Raw genomic sequence first — 22,775 nt, 5'->3', positions numbered from 1 at the left:
ATATATATATAATTTTTTTATGTAGTACTGGGGGTGGAACCCAGGGGCTTTTCTACTTCCAGGCTATATTCCCAAACCTATTTTTTTTTTTTTTTTTATGGGTCTGGGGATGGAACCCAGGGGTATCCGACCTCTGAGCTACACCCCCTGCCCTATTTTTTATTTGTTATTTTGAAACCAGGTCTCACTGATTTACAGAGGGCCTCACTAAGTAGCTGAGGCTGTCCACGAACCTCGATCTGGGCTCAGGCTCCTGAATGCTGGGATTATAAGCGTGCGCCACCAAGCCTGGCTCCAAACCTATTTTATACTTTATTTGGAAACAGGGTCTCACTAAGTGGTGAGAGCCTCACTAAATAGCTGAGACTGGCTTCAGACCTGTGCAATCCTCCTATCTCAGCCTCCCAAGCGCTGGGATTACAAACTTGCACCACCACGCCTGGCTAATATTTTATATTTTAATTTGTGTGTCTCTGAGCTATACCTCCACACCTATTTTATTTTTTATTTTGCGCTCTGAGGTAGAACACACCTGAGTTTAATCCTTAAAAAAAAGAAAAAGAAAAAATAAAGGAAGAAAGAAAGTTAGTTACCCTATGATGTGCAGTGCGTAGTACCCAGGGGGTAAGTGAAATTCAGGGTTTGGCAGATAAGCACTCCTGCCAAGACCTGTGAGAGGGTTCTCATGGAGAGATGTGGTGAGAGGTACCCAGCCCCAGGTGACTGCTGATTCAGCAGTACGTTTCGTGGGGCTCCAATAGCCGGGGGTCAGGGCTTTAGCAACCGTGAGCCCGAGCCGTTGGACGGTGAACACACCTCACAGCCGTGTGCAGAGCAATGTGATTGCTGTGGCCGCTGACTCCGCCTGCGTCGAAAGTCACCACCTGTGGAGACACACAGGGTTCTGCTCAGGTGTTTTTTCCAGCGAACCAGCCTCAAAGCTGCTGTGGCCATTCTCTGGGGGGGAGGGGGAGGAGGAGCAGGCACAACTCTGGCTTCTTTCCAATTCTCTGAACATTTGGACTGACTCTGAGCAGACGCAGCAGGTGTATTGCTGGCCTGGCCGATGACAGCGTGGAGACAGTCCCTGGGCTGTACTGTTTACTCCTATTCCCGGTGGAGCACAGTGAATTCAGCTGTGATAGAAACTCAGGGTCGCCATATCTCTGTTACCTCTCTGCTTGGCCATGTGTCAGCACACTCGGTTTGCCTGGCTGGTTGCCCCGTGAACTCTGTTCAGGGAGACGGCGCCTGCTGTCATTTGGGCTCTCTTCCTCGTGCTATCTGGCAGGCACAAAAGCTGCGGGGGCCAATGTCCACCATGCCCTGGGGCTGAGTTCACGGAGGAGGGCATCTATTCATAGACGGCCTCTGCTCCCATTTCCACAGATCTGTCAACATCTGCTTATTAGCCTCAGGTTCAGGCTGGGTTCCAACATTCCACTTTGGTACAGGTGGAGTGAAAAGACCAAAGGATAATGTGAATAAGGCTAAGAAAAAACAGAGCCAATGCAGGTGCATTAAGTAATGTGGGTGAAATAGAATTTTAATTTTTTTTAATTTTTTGGTGATTCTGGGGATTGAACCTGCGTGCATTCTACCTCTGAGCTATATCTCCAACCATATTTGATTTTTACTTGGAAACAGGGTCTCACTACATTGCAGAGGGCCTTACTAAGTAGCTGAGGCTGGCTGCGAACCTGCGATCCTCCTGCCTCAACCTTCCAAGTACTGGGATTATAAGTGTGAACCACCCACCATGCCCGGCGGGATGTGTCCTCTTACCAGACCGATGCCATTGGCCTCTACGTGCTGAAGGAGGGTCCTGGCCACCTGCTCTGTGTCCCACTGTACTCCTGGGTCATCTGGGAAATCCCTGCAATTGAGAACCACAACTGAATACCAATTTTTTTTTTTTTTTTTTTGCGGGTCTGGGGATGGAACCCGGGGTATTTGACCTCCAAGCTACACCCCCTGTCCTATTTTTTATTCTTTATTTTGAAACCGGGTATCACTGAGTTGCAGAGGGCCTCACTAAGTATCTGAGGCTGTCTGCGTACTGTGAGCCTCCTGTCTCAGCCTCCTGAATGCTGGGATTACAAGTGTGCGGCACCACGCCCAGCTATGTTTTTTTTTTTAGGTGGTACTGGGGACAGAACCTGGGGGGGCATTCTACCTTTGAGCTACACCTCAAGCCCTATTTTTTATTCTTTATTTTGTTTTTTGTTTTTTTGTGGTTTTTTTTGTGGTGGTACTGGGGTTTCTGGAAGCCCTTCTACCCCCGGGCTACATTCCCAGACCTATTTTATTTTTGGAAACAGGGTCTCTTAAGCCAGAACCTGCAGGATCTTCCTGTCTCCACCTCCCAAGCGCGGGGATTACAAGTGTGTGCCACCACTCCGGGCTTTGTTCTTTATTTTGAAACAGGGTCTCACTGAGTTGCAAAGGGCCTCACTAAGTAGCTAAGGCTTTCCACGAATCATGATCCTCCTGTCTCAGCCTTCCGAATGCTGGGATTACAAGCGTGTGCCACCACGCCCGGCTACCACCCGATTTTTGATTCTTTATTTTGAAATAGGGTCTCAGGCGCCGGGCGTGGTGGCTCACGCTTATAATCCCTATGCTTGGGAGGCGGAGACAGGAGGATTGCAGGTTCCAGGCCAGCCTCAGCAATTTAGTAAAACACTCAGTAATCTAGTGAGACCCTGTTTCACAACAACAAAAAATAATTAAAAAAAAAAAAAGGCTGGGATGTGGCTTGGAGGTAGAATATCCTGGGTTCAATTCCTAGCATCATACACACACACAAAAAAAATAAATAAAAAAAGAGGGCTGGATGTAGCTTGGAACAAAAGCTTTGAGATGAAATACTCTTGGGTTCAATCCCAGGTACCACAAAATAAATAAATAAACAAGCAAACAAACAAATAAATGAATAATTGAAAACATAATAATGCTAATAGTGATAGGACAAACACAAAGCAATGTATTTAAACCCACAGACAGCTGGGCGTGGTGGCGCATGCTTGTAATCCCCGTGCTTGGGAGGCGCAGGTTCGAAGCCAGCCATGCTGGTTTAAGAGACCCTGTTTCCAAAAAAAAAAAAAAAAAAAAAAAAAAGGCATGGAGTGTAGCCCGGTGGGAGAAGGGCTTCCAGGAACCCCAGTACCACCAAATAAAATAAAATAAAATAAACCCACATACTTTTTTTTGGGGGGGGGCGGACTGAGGATTGAACCCAGGGGCATTCTACTTCCAAGCTATACCCCTAGTTCTACTTATTTATTCTTTAGTTTGAAAAAGTGCCTCACTAAATTGCAAAGGGCCTCACTAAGTAGCTGAAGCTGGCCACGAGCCTCTGCAAACCTTTGATCCTCCTGTCTCAACCCCCCCAGTATTGGGATTACAGGGGTGCGCCACCACACCCGGTGAAACCCACAGACATTTCTGAAAGAAACCCTTACAAGGAAGGGACATGAAGCAGCCTGCTTGCAAGGTGGTTAGAGTTGGACTTGAACCCAGGCTTCCTGACTGCAGAGGAGTCTCAGCCTCAGGGGCAGTGACCTTCACAGCAAGGGAGCAGAAGAATCTGCAATTGCTGTCTCCACCTGGCCACCCCTACCTTCTATCATCTGCTGAAATACTCTGTCCCCTTTTGTGTGTACAAGGATCTATATCACCTCAGTCAACCTCTTTTATTTATTCAGTCTGATAAGCAGATCCCCACCTCTCTTTAGCTCGGGTCCTGTGGCAACACCCACAGCAAGCAGCTGAGAGCCAGGGGCTCTTGGCTCCCTCTCAGGCAGGCTGTCGGAGCCTCCGTAGACAGGGGCCATGATGTGACTGTCATAGGATCCACCCTGGGTGGTCATGGAGGATGAGCGTGTGTGTGTGTGTGTGTGTGTGTGTGTTACTGGGGATTGAACCCAGGGGCCGTCTACCTCTTAGCTATACCCCAATTCCTATTTTATTTTTAGTTGGAAACAGTCTTGCTAGGCTGATGTTGATGATCTCAGTACTTGCTGAAATTGTCCTTGAACCTGCGATCTTCCTGTCTCAGTCTCCTAAATACTAGGATTATAGGCGTATGCCACAGTGCCTGGCTGGCTTTTTTATTTATTTTTTATTTTTCGGGTCTGGGGATGGAACCCAGGGGCATTCGACCTCTGAGCTATACCCTCTGCCCTATTTTTTATTCTTTATTTTGAAACAGGGTCTCACTGAGTTGCAGAGGGCCTCACTAAGTAGCTGAGGCTGTCCACGAACTGTGATCCTCCTATCTCAGCCTCCTGAATGCTGGGATTACAAGCGTGCACCACCACACCTGGCATTATTATTATTATTTTTGAAACAAGGTCTCACTAAATTCTGAGGCTGGTCTTGAACTTGCAACCCTTTGTCTAAGTCACCACGCCTGACATCGTGTGTGTGTGTGTGTGTGTGTGTGTGTGTGTGTGTGTGTTACTAGGGATTGAATCCAGGGGCATTCTACTTTTGAGCTACACTCCCAGCCCTATTTTATTTTATTATTTATTTGGTGGCACTGGGGTTCCTGGGAATTCTTCTATCTCCGGGCTACACTCCCAGACCTATTTTATACTTTTTTATTTGGAAACAGGGTCTCTCAAGCCAGTGCAGCTGGCTTAGAACTTGTGCGATTCTCCCGTCTCCACCTCCCAAGCGCGGGGATTACAAGCGTGCGCCACTATGCCTGGCCCTATTTTATTTTATTTTGAAACAGTTTTGCTAGGTTCATGTTTATGAGAGTCTCACTACTTCTGAGGCTATCCTCAAACCTGAGTATCTCCTGTCTCAGCCTCCCAAGTACTGGGATTATAGGTGTGAGCCAACAACTCCTGGCTGTATTTTTTATTTTGAAACAGGATCTCACTATATCACTGAGGCTGGTGTTGAACTTGGGTTTCTCCCGTCTCAGCCTCGAAAGTACTGGGACTACAGGCCTGCATCACCATCTTAGGCTCCTTTTTTTCCTCTCTTTTCTTTTTTTTTCGGTACTGGGGATGGAACCCAGGGCCGTTCTACCTCCGAGCTACACTCCCAGCCCTATTTTTTTTCCTTTATTTTGAAACAGGGGGTCTCACTGAGTTGCAGAGGGCCTCACTAAGTAGCTGAGGCTGGCCGTGAACTGCGATCCTCCGGTCTCAGCCTCCCAAACTCTGGGATTACAAGCGTGTGCCACTACACTCAGCTTTCTTTTTCTTTTTTTCTTTTTTATTGAACCCATGATCCTCCTGCCTCAGTCTCCCAAGTACTGAGATTACAGGTGAGCGCTGTGGATTTTCTCTGAATTACTGCTCAATCTTGGCCCTCAAATGTCAAAGGACAGCAGCAGCCTGGCCACCTGCCTCTTGCCGTCTAAGGAGTCCAGATCAAAGCTCCCTCCAGGGGGACACAGTAACTCAGCAGGTGTTGGGTACGGAGGGCAGCAGGGAGTACCACAGGGAGGACGCAGTCAGGCAAGGGTTAGTACTCAGCCAGGTTGATGCTCAAGGACAGAGTCCTGTTAATGATTAGGGTGGCACAGGGTCACCAGGCAGCTAGTGACGTGACGTGGTAGATGAGACAGCACCCAGAGTTCAATGTCCTCTACTCTTCCTCAGTACAGATGGGAGAACTTGGGGTGTACCCAGTGACCTCCTGGCGGCCCTTCCAGCTCTGAAATATAAATTTTATTTTTTGTATTAAGGATTGAACCCTGGGCCCTTCTACCTCCAAGCTATAGCCTTTTAAAAATTTTCCCCCCTGTAGTATTGGAGATAGAACCAAGGGGCTTTTCTACCTCCGGGCTATACTCGCAGACCTTTATATTTTATTTGGAAACTAGGTCTAAGTTGCCAAGAGCCTCACTAAGTAGCCAAGGCTGGCTTCGAACAAATGTGATTCTCTTGTCTCAGCCCCCCAAGCACTGGGATTACAAGTATGCATCACCACGCCCAGCTTCCTTTTTTAAATTTTTTTTTTTTTTTTTTGGTGGTACTGGGGATCGAACCCAGGAGCATTCTACCTCTGAGCTAAACCCCCAGCCCCATTTTATTTTTTATTTTGAGACAAAGTCTTACTAAGTTGCTGAGAGTCTCACTACATTGCTGAGGCTGGCCTCAAACTGCAATATTCCTGTCTCAGCCCTTCAAATACTGAGATTACCGGTGTATGTCTCTGTGCCCAGGTAATTTTTTTCCCCTTTAATTTAGAGGGATTGAACCCAGGGGCATTGTACCTCTGAGCTATACCCCAAACCTCTTATTTGGTGGTACTAGGGATTGAACCCAAGGGGCATTCTACCTCCAAACCACATCTCCAGCCCTTAATTATTTTTATTTTTATTTGCAGTACTGGGGATGGAACCCAGGGGCATTCTACCTCTGAGCTATACCTCCAGCCCTACTTTTTATTTTGAAACAGGGTCTCATTGAGTTACAAAGGGCCTCACTTAGTAGCTGAGGCTGTCCTTGAACCCCTATCCTCCTGTCTCAGCCTCCCAAATGCTGGGGTTACAAGTGTGGGCCACCACGCCTGGCTTATTTTTTGTTTTGAAATAGTCTTGCTACATTGGTTTCTTTCTTTCTTTTTTTTTTTTTTTTGGTACTGAGGATGGAACCCAGGGGCCTTCTACCTCAGGGCTACACTCCCAGCCCTATTTTATATTTTATTTGGAAACAGGGTCTCTTAAGCCAGCTTAGAACCTGCTTGATCCTCCTGTCTCAGCCTCCCAAGCTCCAGGATTACAAGTGTGTGCCACCACGCCTGGCCAGTCTTGCTACATTGTTGAGTCTATCCTTGAACCTGTGATCCTTCTGTTTTAGCTTCCCAAGTACTGGGATTACAAGCATGTACCAACAATGTGTGGCATATTTTTCTTTCTTTTTTTTTTCTTTGAGATGAAGTTTTGCCCAGGCTGATTGAACTCGGGGCCCAACCAATCATCCTGCCTCAGCCTCCCAAGTACCTGGGACTGACTACAGGTGTTATCCCCCTACACACATACCTGGCCTCTCCATAGCTTTTTTTTTTTTTTTTTTTTTTTTCAGTACTGAAGATGGAACCCTGGGACATTTTACCTCCAAGCTACACCCCAGCCCTATTTTTTTATTCTTTATTTGGAAACAGGGTCTCACCGAGTTGCAAAGGGCCTCACTCAGTAGCGGAGGCTGGCTATGAACCACGATTCTCCTGTTTCAGCCTCCGAAATGCTGGGAATACTAGCGTGTGCCACCACGCCTGGCTCCCTCCAAGGCTTTTGTAGCAATTTTAGTGAAAGAATAGGAAAATCTCTCCAGTGCTGGTGTGCCTGGGTAGCTCTGTCAGAAGGTACATTGCAGCGGCTGTGCCCGACAGAGGGCAATGGAGAGCTGCAGCCAAGCTCTGGGCCAGGCGTGGTCCAAGTAAAGGGCGGGTGAGGACTCTGGGCCAAGTGGGCGCCAGACAGCGCAGGACAAGGACCAGGGCGCCTGGTGCTGGCATCAGACAGTTGCCAAGTCCTTACTGGCTGTGCCCCTCATGAGAATCCCAGAGGACAGACGCAATCTTGCCCCACCCAGCCCTCTCAGCTTAGAAAGAACAAAATGACCAAAGCTAGCTAAGCTCAGAATGGTCTCCAAGGCCATTCCTTGTACCTCTTTGGTTTGTTTGGTACTGGGGACTGAAGCCAGGAGCTATACCTCCAGCCCTTTTTCTTTTGAAAAGGTCCCCCTTGGTTGTTGATAGGCTCACTCCTTGCTGAAGTGGTCTCAAACCTGCTATCCCATCTCAGCCTCCCAAGTACTGGGATTGCAGGCACTGGAGTGTTTATATCTCAGATCTATCAGGTGGTGTATCCTGATGACAGCCAAAGGACAACTGAGGAACAGAGGCAGAACTTAAAAAAAACAAAACAAAACTCTTTCTTTTGTGGTTACTGGGGATTGACCCCAGGGGCATTCTATTCTGAGATATTACACCCCTAGCCCTTTTAATTTTTTTTTTTGGTCCGAACTGGGTGTTGAACCCAGGGGCATTCTACCTCCTAGCCACACCCCCAGCACTTTTTTTATTCTTAATTTGAAACAGGGTCTCACTGAGTCACAAAGGGCCTCACTAAGTAGCTGAGGCTGTCCTTGAACCACCATCCTCCTGTCTCAGCCTCCCAAATGCTGAGATTACAAGCATGCGCCACCACATCCGGCTTGCCCCTGTTTCTAAATAATAAAATAAAATAGGCTGGGGAGCTGGGTATGGGGGCGCACACTTGTCATCCCAGTACTTGGGAGGATGAGACTGGAGGATCGTGGTTCTCAGACAACCTCCGCTACTTAGTGAGTCCCTATGCAACTCAGTGAGACCCTGTTTCAAAATAAAGAATAAAAAATAGGGCTGGGGATGTGGATCGGAGGTAGAATGCCCCTGGGTTCCATCCCTAGCATTGCGAAAAGAAAAATAAAAAAGAATAAAAAATAAGGCTGGGGGTGTAGCTCAGAGGTAGAATGCCCCTGGGTTCAATCCCCAGTACCACAATAAATAAATAAATATATACAGGTAAATAAATAAACAAACAAACAAATAAATAGGCAGAGGATATAGTTTGGAAGTAGAATGCCCCTGGGTTCAATTCTCAGTACACAGTCACACAGAGAAAAAAAAAAGGCAATTTAGCCATAAACAATTATGTTTGCCCTTTGGCAGAATGTGATTCTGTGTGCCCTTTGACCCTATTCTTCTAGAAAGTTATCTTAAAAAGATAGAGAGGCCTACAGGCCAAAGTCAGAGGCTGCAATTAGAGGAAAGAGGTCAGCAGTTCTATTGCTTTACCACCAGGGAGAAACTTCTCTAACTTCCTGAACTGTGGCTTATGAAAAATGTTAAAGATAACACAGAGGTTTGGGGGCCTGTTCAGAGAAAAGCAAAGAAAGCAGAAAAACACCCAAGGAATGTTAATATACAACAGGACCACCCTCAACATAGCTCACTAAGCTTTTTTATTTTTGGTACTGGGAATTGAACTCAGGGGTGTGATACCTCAGAGTTAGCCCCAGTTTCCCCCCCTTTTTTTTGTGGCGCTAAGGATTGAACCCAGGGGCATTCTGCCTCCAAGCTATACCCTCAGCCCTATTTTATTTTTATTTACTTATTTATTTTGCTGTAATGGGGATGGAAGCCAGGGGCATTCTACCTCCAAGCTACACCCCTAGACCTACTATTTTATTATTTTGAAACGGGGTCTCACTGAGTCACAAAGGGCCTCACTAAGTAGCTGAGGCTGTCTGCGAACCTCGATCCTCCGGTCTCAGCCTCCCAAATGCTGGGATTACAAGCATGTGCCACCACGCCTTTTATTTTTATTTTGAAACAGGGTTTTGTTAGGTTGATGAGTCTACTGGCTGAGGCTGTCCTCAAACTTGAGATCTGTCAGGGCGTAAGGGGATAAAGGAACCGCGTGGTTCACAAACAAGAACAGGCATTATTTGGCTAAAGCCTGGGAGGGGGACTGACTGGGAAAGCGTCCATGAGAGGCAGGAGCCCCCTTTCTTACAGATTAGAGGCTTTTTATGGGGCAAGGAGGGCATATAAGAGTAACTGTGTATGCCGGCTGGCTGGTGGGCTAGTGACCGGGTCACCTCAGAGTAGGGAATGTTCAGGGGCATTCCTCTTTCTTTCACACCTTTCCCGGGTCCCTTTGTTCTTGGTTGGTTTCTTCTGGCAGACAGTTCCCACAGGATCCTCTTGTCTCAGTCTCCCAAGAACTGGGATTATAGGCATGGGCCATTACACTTGGCATATTTCTTGTTTTGAACCAAGTCTCAATAGGTTGCCGAGGATCTCATTAAATGCTTGAGAGTGGCCTTGAACCTTCGGTCCTCCAGTCTCAGCCTCTCAAGTACTGGGATGATGAGCATATACCCCCAGGCCCAGCCAGTCCCCTAAACTTGAATTTGCACCTGTTTTCTCTTAAAAAGTGAGACTCACAGGAAAGAGAAATCGAAATACATGTAAAGACAGTGAATTCTGAAGCATGGTGAAGTGACACACACCTGCAATTCCAGTACTTGAGAGGTTGAGACAGGAGGATTGAAGGTTTGAGGCCAGCCTCAGCAACTTAGTGAGGCCCTCTGCAATCTAGTGAGATTCTGTCTTAAAATATAAGAATAAGCCAGGCGTAGTGGCGCACACCCGTAAACTCAGTACTATCGAGGCTGAGACGGAAGAATAGACGGTTCCAGTGACTTAAGATACTAGGACAAGCTTGGAGAGAACAAAACCAGTGTCTGTGATCCCAGGACTGGGGGACTGAGACAGGAAGGGTAACTCAGTGAGATCCTGTCTCAAAATAAAAAGGGCTCAGAGGTAGAATGCCCCTGGGTTCACTCCTCAGTGCGGCAACAAACATACAATAATCACAACAACGAAATGACCCAGACTAAGCACACAGAGTACCAAACAGGACGGTCCCTTCCTCCCTCCCTTCAGGAAGCTTGGGGCAGGGGGTGAGGGTTGGGTTACTGTCGGATGAGAAAGAGCCGGCCTAGGAAAGGGGAGAGGGGCAGGGAAGCGCAGGGGTGGCAGCGGGGCTGGCCAGTGATGTGCCCGTGGGCCAGAGTGGACATGGGGCCGCGTGTCTAACTCTGAAGACTGAGAAAGCTGATTCTTTTTTTTATTTTGGTGATGATATTCATTTTTTTTTTGGGCGGGTCTGAGGATGGAACCCAGGGGCATTCGACCTCCGAGCTACACCCCCTGCCCTATTTTTTATTCTTTATTTTGTTTTATTTTATTTTATTTGGTGGTACTGGGGTTCCTGGAAGCCCTTCTACCTCCGGGCTACACTCCCAGACCTATTTTATATTTTTGAAACAGGGTCTCTTACTCTAGCGCGGCTGGCTTCGAACCTGCGCGATCCTCCTGTCTCTGCCTCCCAAGCGCGGGGATTACAAGCGTGCGCCACCACGCCCGGCTTATTCTTTATTTTGAAAACAGGTCTCACTGAGTTGCAGAGGACCTCACTTAAGTAGCTGAGGCTGTCCGCAAACCGTGATCCTCCAGGTCTCAGCCTCCCGAATGCTGGGACTGATTACAAGCGTGCGCCACCACGCCCGGCAATGATATTCATTTATTTATTTTGATGAAGGAGATTGAACCCAGGGGCATTCTACCTCCGAGCTAGACCCCTAACCATATTTTATATTTGGAGACAGTATCTTGCTAAGTTGAGAAAGCTGATTCTTATCAGGCCTTCGGTGTGACACCTACGAGCCTGACAAGATCTTCCCCAGGGTGGATTTAGCAAATACAGGGTTAATAGGGTTGGAAAATGCCCCAAATCCCGCCCTGCCCTAGACCTCAGTGTTCAGTAAACAGGACAGGCCTCTCAGCCTGAGAGTTCATAAAAATAACGTTTGTTTTCCTACTGGAAAAATATCCTCAAACTCTGACCTTTCCTACACATTCTGACTCACCCTGGCTGGTCTTCTCTACAGCAGGGTCATGGGACTGCTCTGGGAAAACCTGGAGGAGCTGGGTCCCTTTGGAAATCAGGCTCAGGCAAGAGACGCCCCCTTCCCTCAGCGAGCCCAGGGCCTTGGGCCTGCGCACAGACACAGTCTGGGGCTGGAATTCTGCCAGTGTTGGGTAACAGCTTATCGCTCTGAAAACCCAGTCCCACTTTTGCAGGCTGCACTCTGAACTTTAATACAGACTGAGGCGGAGGCGGCACACACGCCCTTGTTTGGTCTTGTGGCTAGTTCAGCCTCTGGGCTGCCCTTCCTCCATCACCTCCCTTACGTTTCCAAACTAGATTACTTCCTTTGTCATCCAGAGGGGACAAAGGTCAGTAGGGTTCAATGTTAACACCAAGGCAGGCCAGAGCACTGGTAGCTACCTGGGGCCCTGCAGTTCCGGGGAGGCGACTACTGCCCCTCCCCACCAAGGGTCAGCTCTGGGAGACAGTGACTGCCTCCTAGACTTTTTTTTTTTTTTTTTTTTTTGGTAGTACTAGGGACTGAACTCCAGGGCATTCTACTTCCAAGCTACACTCCCAGCTTGATTTTATTTTTGCAGTACTGGGGATAGAACCCAGGGGCATTTTACTTCTGAGTATGATATCTCCAGCCCTACGTTTTATTCTTTCGTTTTTATTTTTTTTATATTTTTGTGGAACTGGGAATGGAATCCAGGGGCATTTTACCTCCAAGCTCTACCCCCAGCCCTATTTTCATTCTTTATTTGGAAACAGGGTCTCACTAAGTTGCAGAGGGCTTCACCGAGTAGCTGAGGCTGGGCGCAAACCTGCGACTCTCCTGTCTCAGTCTCTCAAATGCTGGGATCACAAGTGCGCGCCACCACGCCTGGGCTGGCTTCTTCTTTATTTTGAAACAGAGTCTCACTGAGTTGCAGAGAGCTTCACTAAGTAGCTGAGGCTGGCCGCGAATCTGCAATCCTCCTGTCTCAGCCTCCCAAATGCTGGGATTACAAGCATGCGCCACCATGCCCAACTTATTTATTTTTATTTATTTTTGTGGTACTGGGGCTGGAACCCAGGGGCCTTTTACCTCCAGGCTATACACCCAGCTGGATTTTCTTTCTTCTATCCCCCCCCCCCCCCCCCCGTACTGGGGATGGAACCCAGAAACATTCTATTTCCAAGCTACACCCCCCAGCCCTATATTTTATTCTTTATTTTAAATTTAATTAATTAATTAATTTTTTGAGGAACTGGGGATGGAACCCAGGGTCATTCTACCTCTGAGCTACACCCCTGGCCCTAGTTTTTATTCTTTATTTTGAAACAGGGTCTCACTAAGCTGCAGAGGGCCTCACTAAGTAGCTGAGGCTGGCCACGGACCTGTGATCCTTCTGTCTTAGCTTCCCAAGTATTACAAGCGTGCACCATCATGCCCCACTCCAATTTTATTTCTTATTTGGAAAAAGCAGGGTCCTGCTAGGTTGATGAAAGTCTCACGACTTGCTCAGGCTGTCCTTGGACCTGTGATCCTCCTTTCTCAGCCTCCCAGGTACCCGGGCCTCTCTCCCAGTCCTGAGAGGACTGGGGTGCCACTGCCGGAGCGCAGGGAAACCGGGGGGTGCAGAGGAATTGGACATTCTAAAAGAGGGTCCTGCAACTTTTGGAAGTGCCCCTCCATAGCTGACGAAGAGTTTGAGACAAAAACAAAGAGGGAAAGAACAGGGGTGAAAACGAGCAGGGGAAAAGACAACCTGAGATAAAGAGGAATGAAAGAGGGTATACAAAGCAGTCCATTTTTATGTAGTCTGTCCTGGTAAGGGCGGTATCCACAAGCAGTTTAGTAGCCCAGACACAGACTAACTATCCTAAGAGCTGGGCGTGGCACGCACCTGTCTTCCCAGTACTAGGCAGGCTGAGACAGGAGGATTGCAGGTTGGCGACCAGCCTCCACTACTTAGCAAGACTCTCGGCATCCTAGCAAGACCCTGCTTCAAAACAAAAACAAACCAACAAGCTGGGCGTGGTGGCGCACTCTTGTAATTCCAGCATTCGGGAGGCTGAGACTGGAGGATCGCAGTTCGCGGACAGCCTCAGCTACTTAGTGAGGCCCTCCGCAACTCAGCGAGACCCTGTTTCAAAATAAAGAATAAAAAATAGGGCAGGGGGTATAGCTCGGAGGTCAAATGCCTCTAGGTTCCATCCCCAGACCCACAAAAACAAAAAACAAAAAACAAAACAAAAAACAAACCAACAGAAAGGGCTGGGGTTATAGCCAGAAAGCCCCTAGGTTCATTTCCAATACCAACAATAAAATAAAGTTAGATAAAAAAAAAGTCCTGAGACCTTGTCCACATGAGGCTTCAAGCCCCCAAACCCAAACATAAGCTGGACTTTTCTTTCTTATAGGATATAAGAGATTAACTAATCATGTATGTTAGGTACTGTGTCAGAATCGGTTAGCTGTTTGCTCATCTTTCTCAGAAAGATGCACGTAAGATGCACGTCGTATTACTGCAACTAAGCTTGCAAAGTTTTTTCTTTTCTCTCTCTTTTTTTTGTGTGGTACTGGGAATTAAGCCTAGAGGCATTCTACCTCCAAGCTACGCCCCCAGCAGATTTTATTTCTTATTTGGAAACGGCTCACCAGGTTGCTGGGAGCCTTGCTAAATTGCTGAGGCTGGCTTTGAACTTGCAATCCTCTAGTCTTAGCCTGCCAAGCACTGGGATTACAAGTGTGTGCCACCACGCCTGGCTTCTGCAAAGTTTTTATGAGAATTTTTCTTCAAAAAATGCCAATGTAGCTGGGTGTGGTGGCACATGCCTGTAACCCCCGTACTTGGGTGAATGAGACAGGAGGATTGCAGGTTCTAGGCTAGCCTCAGCAATTTAACAAGACCCTGTTTCCAAATAAAAAACAAAAAGGCCTGGGGGTGTAGCTCAGAGGTAGAAAGCCCCTGGGCTGAATCCACAGTACAAATAAGAGAAATCAGAAAAGAATCTATACTGAACTCATTTCAAAGAGGCTCACAGAGTTCTGCTGGCCTTGACCAGCTCCCAAAAGTGTGGTTTAAAAGGCAGATGCTGGTGTCCAAACCCTTCTTCCTCTCTCCTCCCTTTCCAGAGTGGGTTTCCACTCTGGTGTATTTGAAAGAGAAGGAAAAAAAATCTCCTAAGCAGAAGGTGGTATTATATTACGCTGACTAGAGAAGGACTAGTCTCTAAATCTTGTGGTGCTTGAAATTTCTGCTTCATTTTTTTTTTTTTTTTCTTTTGGTGGTACTGGGGTTCCTGGAAACCCTTCTACTTCTGGGCTACACTCCCAGATCTATTTTTTTTTTTTTTTTTTGGTGGTGGATGGAACCCAGGGGCTTTCAACCTCCGGGCTATACTCCCAGACCTATTTTATATTTTATTTGGAAACAGGGTCTCACTAAGTTGCTGAGAGCCTCACTAAGTAGCTGAGGCTGGCTTCGAACCTGTGTGATCCTCCTGTCTCAGCCTCCCAAGCACGGGAATTACAAGCCTGCACCACCACGCCCGGCTGCTTCAGTCTTTATTTAAAAAGAACTCCTAGCTGGGCTGACACAGGAGGCTCACAGGTTTGCAGCCAGCCTCAGCAATTTAGCGGAGGCCCTCCACAACTTAGTGAATCCCAGACTCAAAATAGAAAAATAATATAGGGCCGGGCGTGGTGGTGCACGCTTGTAATCCCCGCGCTTGGGAGGCAGAGACAGGAGGATCGCGCAGGTTCGAAGCTAGCCCCGCGCGCTGGCTTAGGAGACCCTGTTTCCAAATAAAAAAAAATGCAAAAATAGGTCTGGGAGTGTAGCCCGGAGGTAGAAGGGCTTCCAGGAACCCCAGTACCACCAAAAAAAAAAAAAAAAATATAGGACTGGGGGTGTAGCTCTGAATGTGCCTGGGTTCCATTCCTGAGTACCAAAAAAGAACCCAGCCAGCTGGGCAGGTTTGAGGCCATCCTCAGCAACTTAGTGAGAGACCCTGATTCAAAATAAGAACTAAAAAGGGCTTGGGGGGGGGGTAGCCCAAAGATAGAATGCTCCTGGGTTCAATTCCTAGACACACACACACACACACGCACAGAAAAAGAACCCAAATTAAAGTTACCTCAGAAAAGGGGTCCATTCCTAATTTTAGCAAGCACCTAAAACACCATCATAAGCTAAAGAAACAAGACAAGACAGAAAAGCAGAGGACCAGCCCTGAGTCCCTTTGCACTCCTGCTGCTCCATGATAAACAGCAGACATCCTGGTTGCTAGGCAACCACTGGAATCCCCAGGAATGTGACAGCTGTAGGGAAGCTGTCAATGGAGATGATGTGTTAATATTTAGGTGTCACTGAGCTGCAAGGTGTAGTGTGAGACTGGACAGGGATGCAGGTAGGCGGGAGCACCAGAGAAGCTTCACATAATAAAATCCAAGACAAAACACACAAAAAAAAAGTCCTAAGAAAAAGTCAACCAAGTTGTTATGGAGGTTCAGGGAAAGAAAATAGAAGGTTCTACTGTAGGGGTCACAGTTTCATGGGGCTTGGGGTGCAGCTAAGTAGTAGAAATGGTGCTGAGTGTGAGTGAGGCCCTGGATTCCATCCCTGGCACCAAAAACAAACAAACGGCCCTCTTTCATGAAAGAGGATGCAGTTGGGCTGGATGAGGATGGCTAGGAATTCCAGGTGGAGAACAGCTTGGCTCTTCAAGGTATGTGGCCTCAAGGCATGGGTATAATTTGATAACCGGAAGTTCATTTAGCTGGGGCAGATGGTACCTGTCACCTTATAGAGAGAACTGGGGTTCAATAAGGAGTTATGTGGTGGAGGATTCCAATGGGAGAGTGGCCAGGTCAAAGACACATTAGGAAATTAGCCTGGAGCTAGTCTGAGGAATAGAACTGGGAGAGTGGAGAATAGGAAGGGATTACAGTAGTTGCTCAAGGCAGTGGCCCGGGGGATGGGAAAGGCCAAGAGCCAGCAGTTATCCTTAAAAAAGTCTTGGCTAAACCAGGCGTGGTGGGGCAAGTTTATAATCCCAGCATTCTGGAGGCTGAGACAGGAGGATAAGGTTCACAGACAGCCACATCTACTTAGTGAGGCCCTTTGCAACACAATGAGACTGTTTCAAAATAAAGACTAATAGGGCTGGGCATGTAGCTCGGAGGTTGAATGCTCCTGGCTTCTATCCCCAGTACCACAAAAAATAAAATGAAATAAAAAAATAAAAAGAATAAAAAATAGGGCCGGGGGTGTAGCTCAGAGGTAGCACACCCCTGCATTCCACCCCCAGTACTGTAAAAAAAAAAAAGTTTTTTGCTGGACTTAACAGCTAATTGGAAGCCAGGTATGGTGTGGTGTCATGTTGCCTATAATCCCTGTACTTAGGGGGCTGAGACAGGAGGATTTTAAGTTCCAGGCAAGCCTGGGCAACTTAGAGCCTGTCTCAAAATAAGAAACAAAAAGGAGTCAGATGTAGTGGCGCATGCTTGTAATTCCACCATTTAGGATGCTGAGACTGGAGGATCTCGGTTCGCGGAGAGCCTCTGCTACATAGTGAGGCCCTTTGCAACTCAGTGAGACCCTGTTCCAAAATAAAGAATAAAAGCCGGGCGTGGTGGCACATCCTTGTAATCCCAGTATTTAGGAGGCTGAGACTGGAGGATTGCGGTTCGTGGGAAGCCTCAGCTACTTAGTGAGGCCCTCTGCAACTTATTGAGACCCTGTTTCAAAATAAAGAATAAAAAACAGGGCAGGGGGTATAGCTCAGAGGTTGAATGCCCCTGGGTTCCATCCCGACCAGCAAAAACAAAAAAACAAAAAACAAAAAATGGGTGGGGTGTAGTTCAGGTCAAAAGTCCCTGTGCTGTCCCAGTAGCCAGTAGCCAGTAACCATCCAATTTTATGATGACGGATGCACAGAGCGTTCCCCTTCCTGGGGGATTCTAGCCACAAGGAGGGAGCGTAGAGCCCACGGTGAGTTTAAATGCTGGCCAGAAGCAACTAGCGGGGGTCCCTGAAATGTCAAGAGAGACTCAGAAGCTGCAGGGGTAGGGGATCTGGAGCCAGCTCTGCCAGGCGAGGAGGTGAACTATGAAATAAGGGTTTAAGCTTGACAAGTGGAACCTGATGGGACTGAAGTGGATTACTATTCAAATTCAATAGCATTGACAATAATCACAAAGAACTTCTTAATGATTCAAGAAGAGTTTGCTTCCGGGAAGATGGTGACCGAGAAAAGCGGGGCTTAAGAGCCCCGCTAACAACCAATCTCTATTACCACAAAATCAGCGCCTTTCATAGCCAGAAAACACCATCACCAGAGAAACAAAAAAATCACCAGCCCCAGAGAGGAGGGGGTCTCATAACAGAGCTCAGAGCCACAGAGGAGATACGCCGGCCTCAAGGCTGAGGACATGGCAGCAGCGCCTTACTGCCGGCGGCAGTGGCAAGCTCACCGGACGGCTACGACTACAGACCAATGCGCTCAACAGCCCACCATGCTCCAGAGAGGAGCGGCAGACAGCGAGCCGAGGTGAGCCGCTGCAGAAGAGCCTGGACCGCGAGCCGAGGTGAGCCGCTGCAGAAGAGCCCGGCGGGATTCGGCAGATTTTTTGGCGCAGGGAGCATATAAAGCTCCCAGTGGCTGGGCTCAGCACACGCTGCAGGGACTCAGAGTGTAGTTCAAAAACAGAGAAGAAATACACCAGCCTCACGGCCGAGGGCGTAGCAGTGGTGCCATATTGCCACCAGCGGCAGTGGCAGCAGCAGTGAATTCACCGAGTCTACTACAGCTCCATCTGCGTATTCAACAACAGTGAGTCAAATTGCGGGCCCCAGAAGAGAAATGCCAGTACTGACTCCCAGGAACTTGACCCAGTGGGGGAGTGGCGGTGGCAGAGATATCACACCATAGGAGAACGTGCAACCTGGCACCCCCCATAGCCTAAAGCAGCCTCCATTGACTCCCTGGGTCTGAGACTTTGCGATACAACCCAGTAAAGGAGTAGTGGTGACTGAGATACCACAGACTCGAGATCCAGAGCACCTTAAGTGAAGTCTGAGTTGCAAAAGGCCTCACTAAGTAGCTGAGGCTGGCTGCGAACCACAATCCTCCTGTCTCAGCCTCCCAAATGTTGGGATTACAAGCATGCGCCACCACATCCGGCTCCTATTTTTTATTCTTTAATTTGAAACAGGGTCTCACTAAATTGTAGAGGGCCTCACTAAATAGCAGAGGCCAACCTCAAACCTGTGATCTTCCTGTATCAGCCTCCCAAGTACTGGGAGTACAAGTGTGCACCACCACACCCAGTGTAAGCCAGGTTTTATTGCACTGGGAAAAGAGCAAGGGTGAGGGCAAGAGAGGCGAGTGTGGATAATATTGTGTTGTAAAGCAACAAAGAGAAGACAGTAACGGGATGGGCAGGGTTAAGTAGAGCTTTGGTTTGTTGGATTTTGTGGTACTGGGGACTGTATTTATTTTTGAATGATGAGAGAATCTTGAGCAAAGAAATATGTTAAGAACCTGAAATGATAAAATAAGAACAAACAGAGGCAAGTGAAAATTTCCACTCCCTTATGTTAGGGGCATGAGAAATGATACGGCAAAGGTCGAGATTACTGACGAAATTTCAGCAATGAGGCTATAAATGACAGATGTCTGGGTGCAATCTTGACAGCTTGTTCCAGGAAACAGATTGTTGGCAACGATCCTGTCTGAATTCTGGGAATTTATTTCACAGGTAAAGCAAGAGAGTAAGGAACAACTTAATAATCACAGACTGTTTCAGGCTAAGGATAAAAAGCAGGTGGAAATAATCAAGCTCACTGTAGGAAGTATTGAAACTCTTTTTTCTTTCTTTCTTTTTTTTTTTTTTGGTAGTACGGGGATTGAATTCAGGGGCATTCTACTTCTGAGCTACACCCCCAATCCTATTTTGTTCTTTATTTTGAAACAGGGTCTCACTAATTACAAAGGCTAGCCTTGAACTTGGGATTCTCCTGTCTCAGCCTCCCAAGTACTGGGATTACAGGTATGTGCCTTCATGCCCAGCTGTAATCTCTGTACTTGGGAGACTGAGGCAGGAGGATTGCAGGTTCGAGGCCAGCTTTACACATTTAGCGAGACCCTCAGCAACTTAGTGACACCCTGTTTCAAAATAAAAAATAAGCCGGGCGTGGTGGCGCACGCTTGTAATCCCCGTGCTTGGGAGGCGGAGACAGGAGGATCACGCAGGTTCGAAGCCAGCCGCGTGCTGGCTTAGGAGACCCTGTTTCCAAATTTTAAAAAATGTAAAAATAGGTCTGGGAGTGTAGCCTGGAGGTAGAAGGGCTTCCAGGAACCCCAGTGCCACCAAAATAAATAAATAAATAAATAAAAATAGGACTGGGGGGTGTAGGTTAGAAGTAGAATGTAGAATGTCCCTGGGTTCAATCTGTAGTATCACACCAAAAAAAAAAAAAAAAAAAAAAAAAGTAAAATAAAATAGGCCTGTGGATATAGTTTGGAGGGAGAATACTTCCAGATTCAATCCCTAGGAACGAACACACACACACACACACACACACACCTGAACTTCAGGTAAATCACAAATTATTTCTTAGCATCGTTTTGTCCCATAAAAACCAATTGGGATATAATTCCCATTAAAAATAATTGTTAGAAGACAGGCGTGGTGGCGCATGCTTGTAATCCCAGCATTTGGGAGGTTGAGACCAGAGGATCACAGTTCGCAGACAGCCTCAGCTACTTAGGTCCTCCACAACTTAGTGAGACCGTGTTTCAAAATAAAGAATAAAAAATAGGGCAAGGGGATGTAGCTCGGAGGTCGAATGCCCCTGGGTTCCTTCCTCAGTACCACACACACACACAAATTTTTAGAAAGCTGGGCGTGGTACACTTGTAATCCTAGTCCTTGGGAGGCTGAGGGAGGAGGATGGCAGGTAAAAGGACAGCCTCATGAAGTAGTGAGATTATCATCAACTTAGTGAGACCCTGTTTCAAAATAAAAATAAAATACCACTGGCGTAAGTACCGCTTAGCCCATAGGAACTACTCAGGAAAGAGGTAGGTTGTTAAATTGAGTGTTCATAACCTATCCCGTTGCAAAAATTTGAGAAATAATAATCTGCACCGGGAAGGAGTCCAATGGGAAGTTTATGTCTCAAGTTTATGTGGTAACATCAGCATGCTTGGGGTGGGCAACTGAAACCATCTTATGAAAAGAGTTTCCTCAGGTTCTACTCAATCATTGGAAACTAGTCGTGGGCTCACAGAGCATTGTTCAGGAAACCACCCCCAAGACAAGAACACCGGCCCAAGGCTAAAGGCATGAGTCGGGTTAGATAAGTCATACTAGGGAGACGTCTGCGTGGCTGCTGAAGGCACGGATCAGTGCCCAGGAAAACTCTGTTAGGTCGCGCATTCGCTCTGGAACGATGTAAAGGCTACTGAGGGAAAGGCAAGATGATGAAGACAGTCTTGGCTGAACACTTGGGAGATGTAATGACTCAGTCCTTAAAAAGAAAGAAATCTTGAGTTTACCCTACCAGAACACCTCACGGCACCATGAGCAAACCCAATACTTCAGCAATGCTTAGGAATGAATCTCCCTCTTCCTGCCAGAGCTGATTCTCCCCGGGCTCCAGCTCCCTCCATCCCCGGGCCTGGCTCTCAGCCTGCAGCCGTTCCTGACTGAGCGCCAGAGGCCACAACCCCCAGCACTGCTGCTGCTGTTGCTTCTGTGAATGCCTCTGGCCCCGGCCTCCTGGACAGTCCCCAGACTGCTGGACAGTCCCCACCCTGCCAGCTGCTCCCAAGGAGGGCACTGCAGCCCCACCTGGAGGCCGAGAAATTAAACAGGCCCAGTTGTCAGAATGTAGCTTGGCACAGCTAAGTTCTACAGACTCTTCTTTGGGTGGTAATGAGAGACGTGTAGCTTCTTCTTTAGCTCAGCCCAGATGGCTGAAAACTCTCTCTATGCCTCACATTGCTTCGTAATGATGAGGATTGAACCCAGGGCCTTGTGCACGCTAGGTAAACGCTCTACCACTGAGCCAAGCCTCCCGCCTTATGCCTTGCGGTGTAGATGCAAGGGGTCCCTCCAGAAAACAGTGGTTTCCAAAGTGCGGGAAGACACTAGGTTAGAAGGAGAAAAGGATGATAGAGAGTAATTTTATTTATTTATTTTTTGTGGTGCTGGGATGGAACCCCAGGGGCATTCTACTCTGAGTTACACCCCCAGGCCTATTTTTTTATTCTTTATTTTGAAACAGGGTCTCACAGAGTCACAAAGGTTCTCACTAAAGTAGCTGTAAAGTAGCGGAGACTGTCCACAAACCACAATCCTGTCTCAGCCTCCGGAATGCTGAGATTACAAGTATGTATCACCATGCCCAGCCGCCTATTTTTTTAATCTTTATTTTAAAGCAGGGTCTCACTGAGTTGCAAAGGGCTCACTAAGTAGATGAGGCTGTCCTCAAACTGTGATCTTCCTGTCTCAGCCTCCCAAATGCTGGGATTACAAGCATGTGCCACCATGTCCTGCTATTTTTTTTTTTTTTTTTTTTTTTTTTTTTTGCGGTACTGAGGATGGAACCCAGGGGCATTTTACCTCTGAGCTACACCCCCAGCCCAATTTTTTACTCTTTATTTTATTTTGCGGTACTGGGCATGGAACCAGGGGCATTCTACCTCCAAGCTATACCTCCAGCCTTATTTTGTATTCTTTATTGAAACAGGGTCTGAGTTGCAAAGTGCCTCACTAAGTAGTAGCTGAGGCTGTCCGCGAACTGTGATCCTCTTTTCTCAGCCTCCCAAATGCTGGGATTACAAGTGTATGCTACCACACTTGGCTGAGTATAGGGTTTATGATGCTCTTAGAGGCCTAGGAGTAAATTCTGGAGTCCTGAGCCCAGAAAACCATTACTTGATGGGCATGGTAAGCTGCAGCTGTTTCTTTTTTTATTTTTTTGATACTGGGGATTGAACCCAGAGGCAATCTACCTCCAAGCTACACCCCCAGTCCTATTTTTTTTGGTGGTACTGGGGTTCCTGGAAACCCTTCTACCTCCAGGCTACATTCCCAGACCTAATATATATATATATATATATATATTTTTTTTTGAGGGTCTGGGGATGGAACCCAGGGGCATTCGACCTCCGAGCTACACCCCCTGCCCTATTTTTTATTCTTTATTTTGAAACCAGGTCTCACTGAGTTGCAGAGGGCCTCACTAAGTAGCTGAGACTGTCCGCGAACTGCGATCCTCCTGTCTCAGCCTCCCGAATGCTGGGATTACAAGCGTGCGCCACC

At 47.5% G+C, this 22,775-nt stretch overlaps 1 protein-coding gene across 1 annotated transcript in view; it reads right to left on the bottom strand.

Annotated features, from left to right (window-relative positions):
• PIGL (phosphatidylinositol glycan anchor biosynthesis class L) overlaps positions 1–22,775 on the bottom strand; it is a gene marked incomplete at both ends in the record, with an annotated part of 47,856 nt that overhangs the window by 8,852 nt on the left and 16,229 nt on the right. Inside the window, 2 exons of the mRNA XM_080712786.1 lie at positions 817–884; positions 1,786–1,876. Of these exons, the coding sequence (XP_080568912.1) occupies positions 817–884; positions 1,786–1,876 (159 nt within the window). The remainder of the gene's footprint in view (positions 1–816; positions 885–1,785; positions 1,877–22,775) is intronic.

The sequence above is a fragment of the Muscardinus avellanarius genome, assembly GCF_963383645.1.
Source record: "Muscardinus avellanarius genome assembly, chromosome: 16".
NCBI classification, from domain to species: Eukaryota; Metazoa; Chordata; class Mammalia; order Rodentia; family Gliridae; genus Muscardinus; species Muscardinus avellanarius.
The sequence above is the reverse complement of the archived record's forward strand: the minus strand, read 5'-3'. Positions and strand labels throughout refer to the sequence as shown.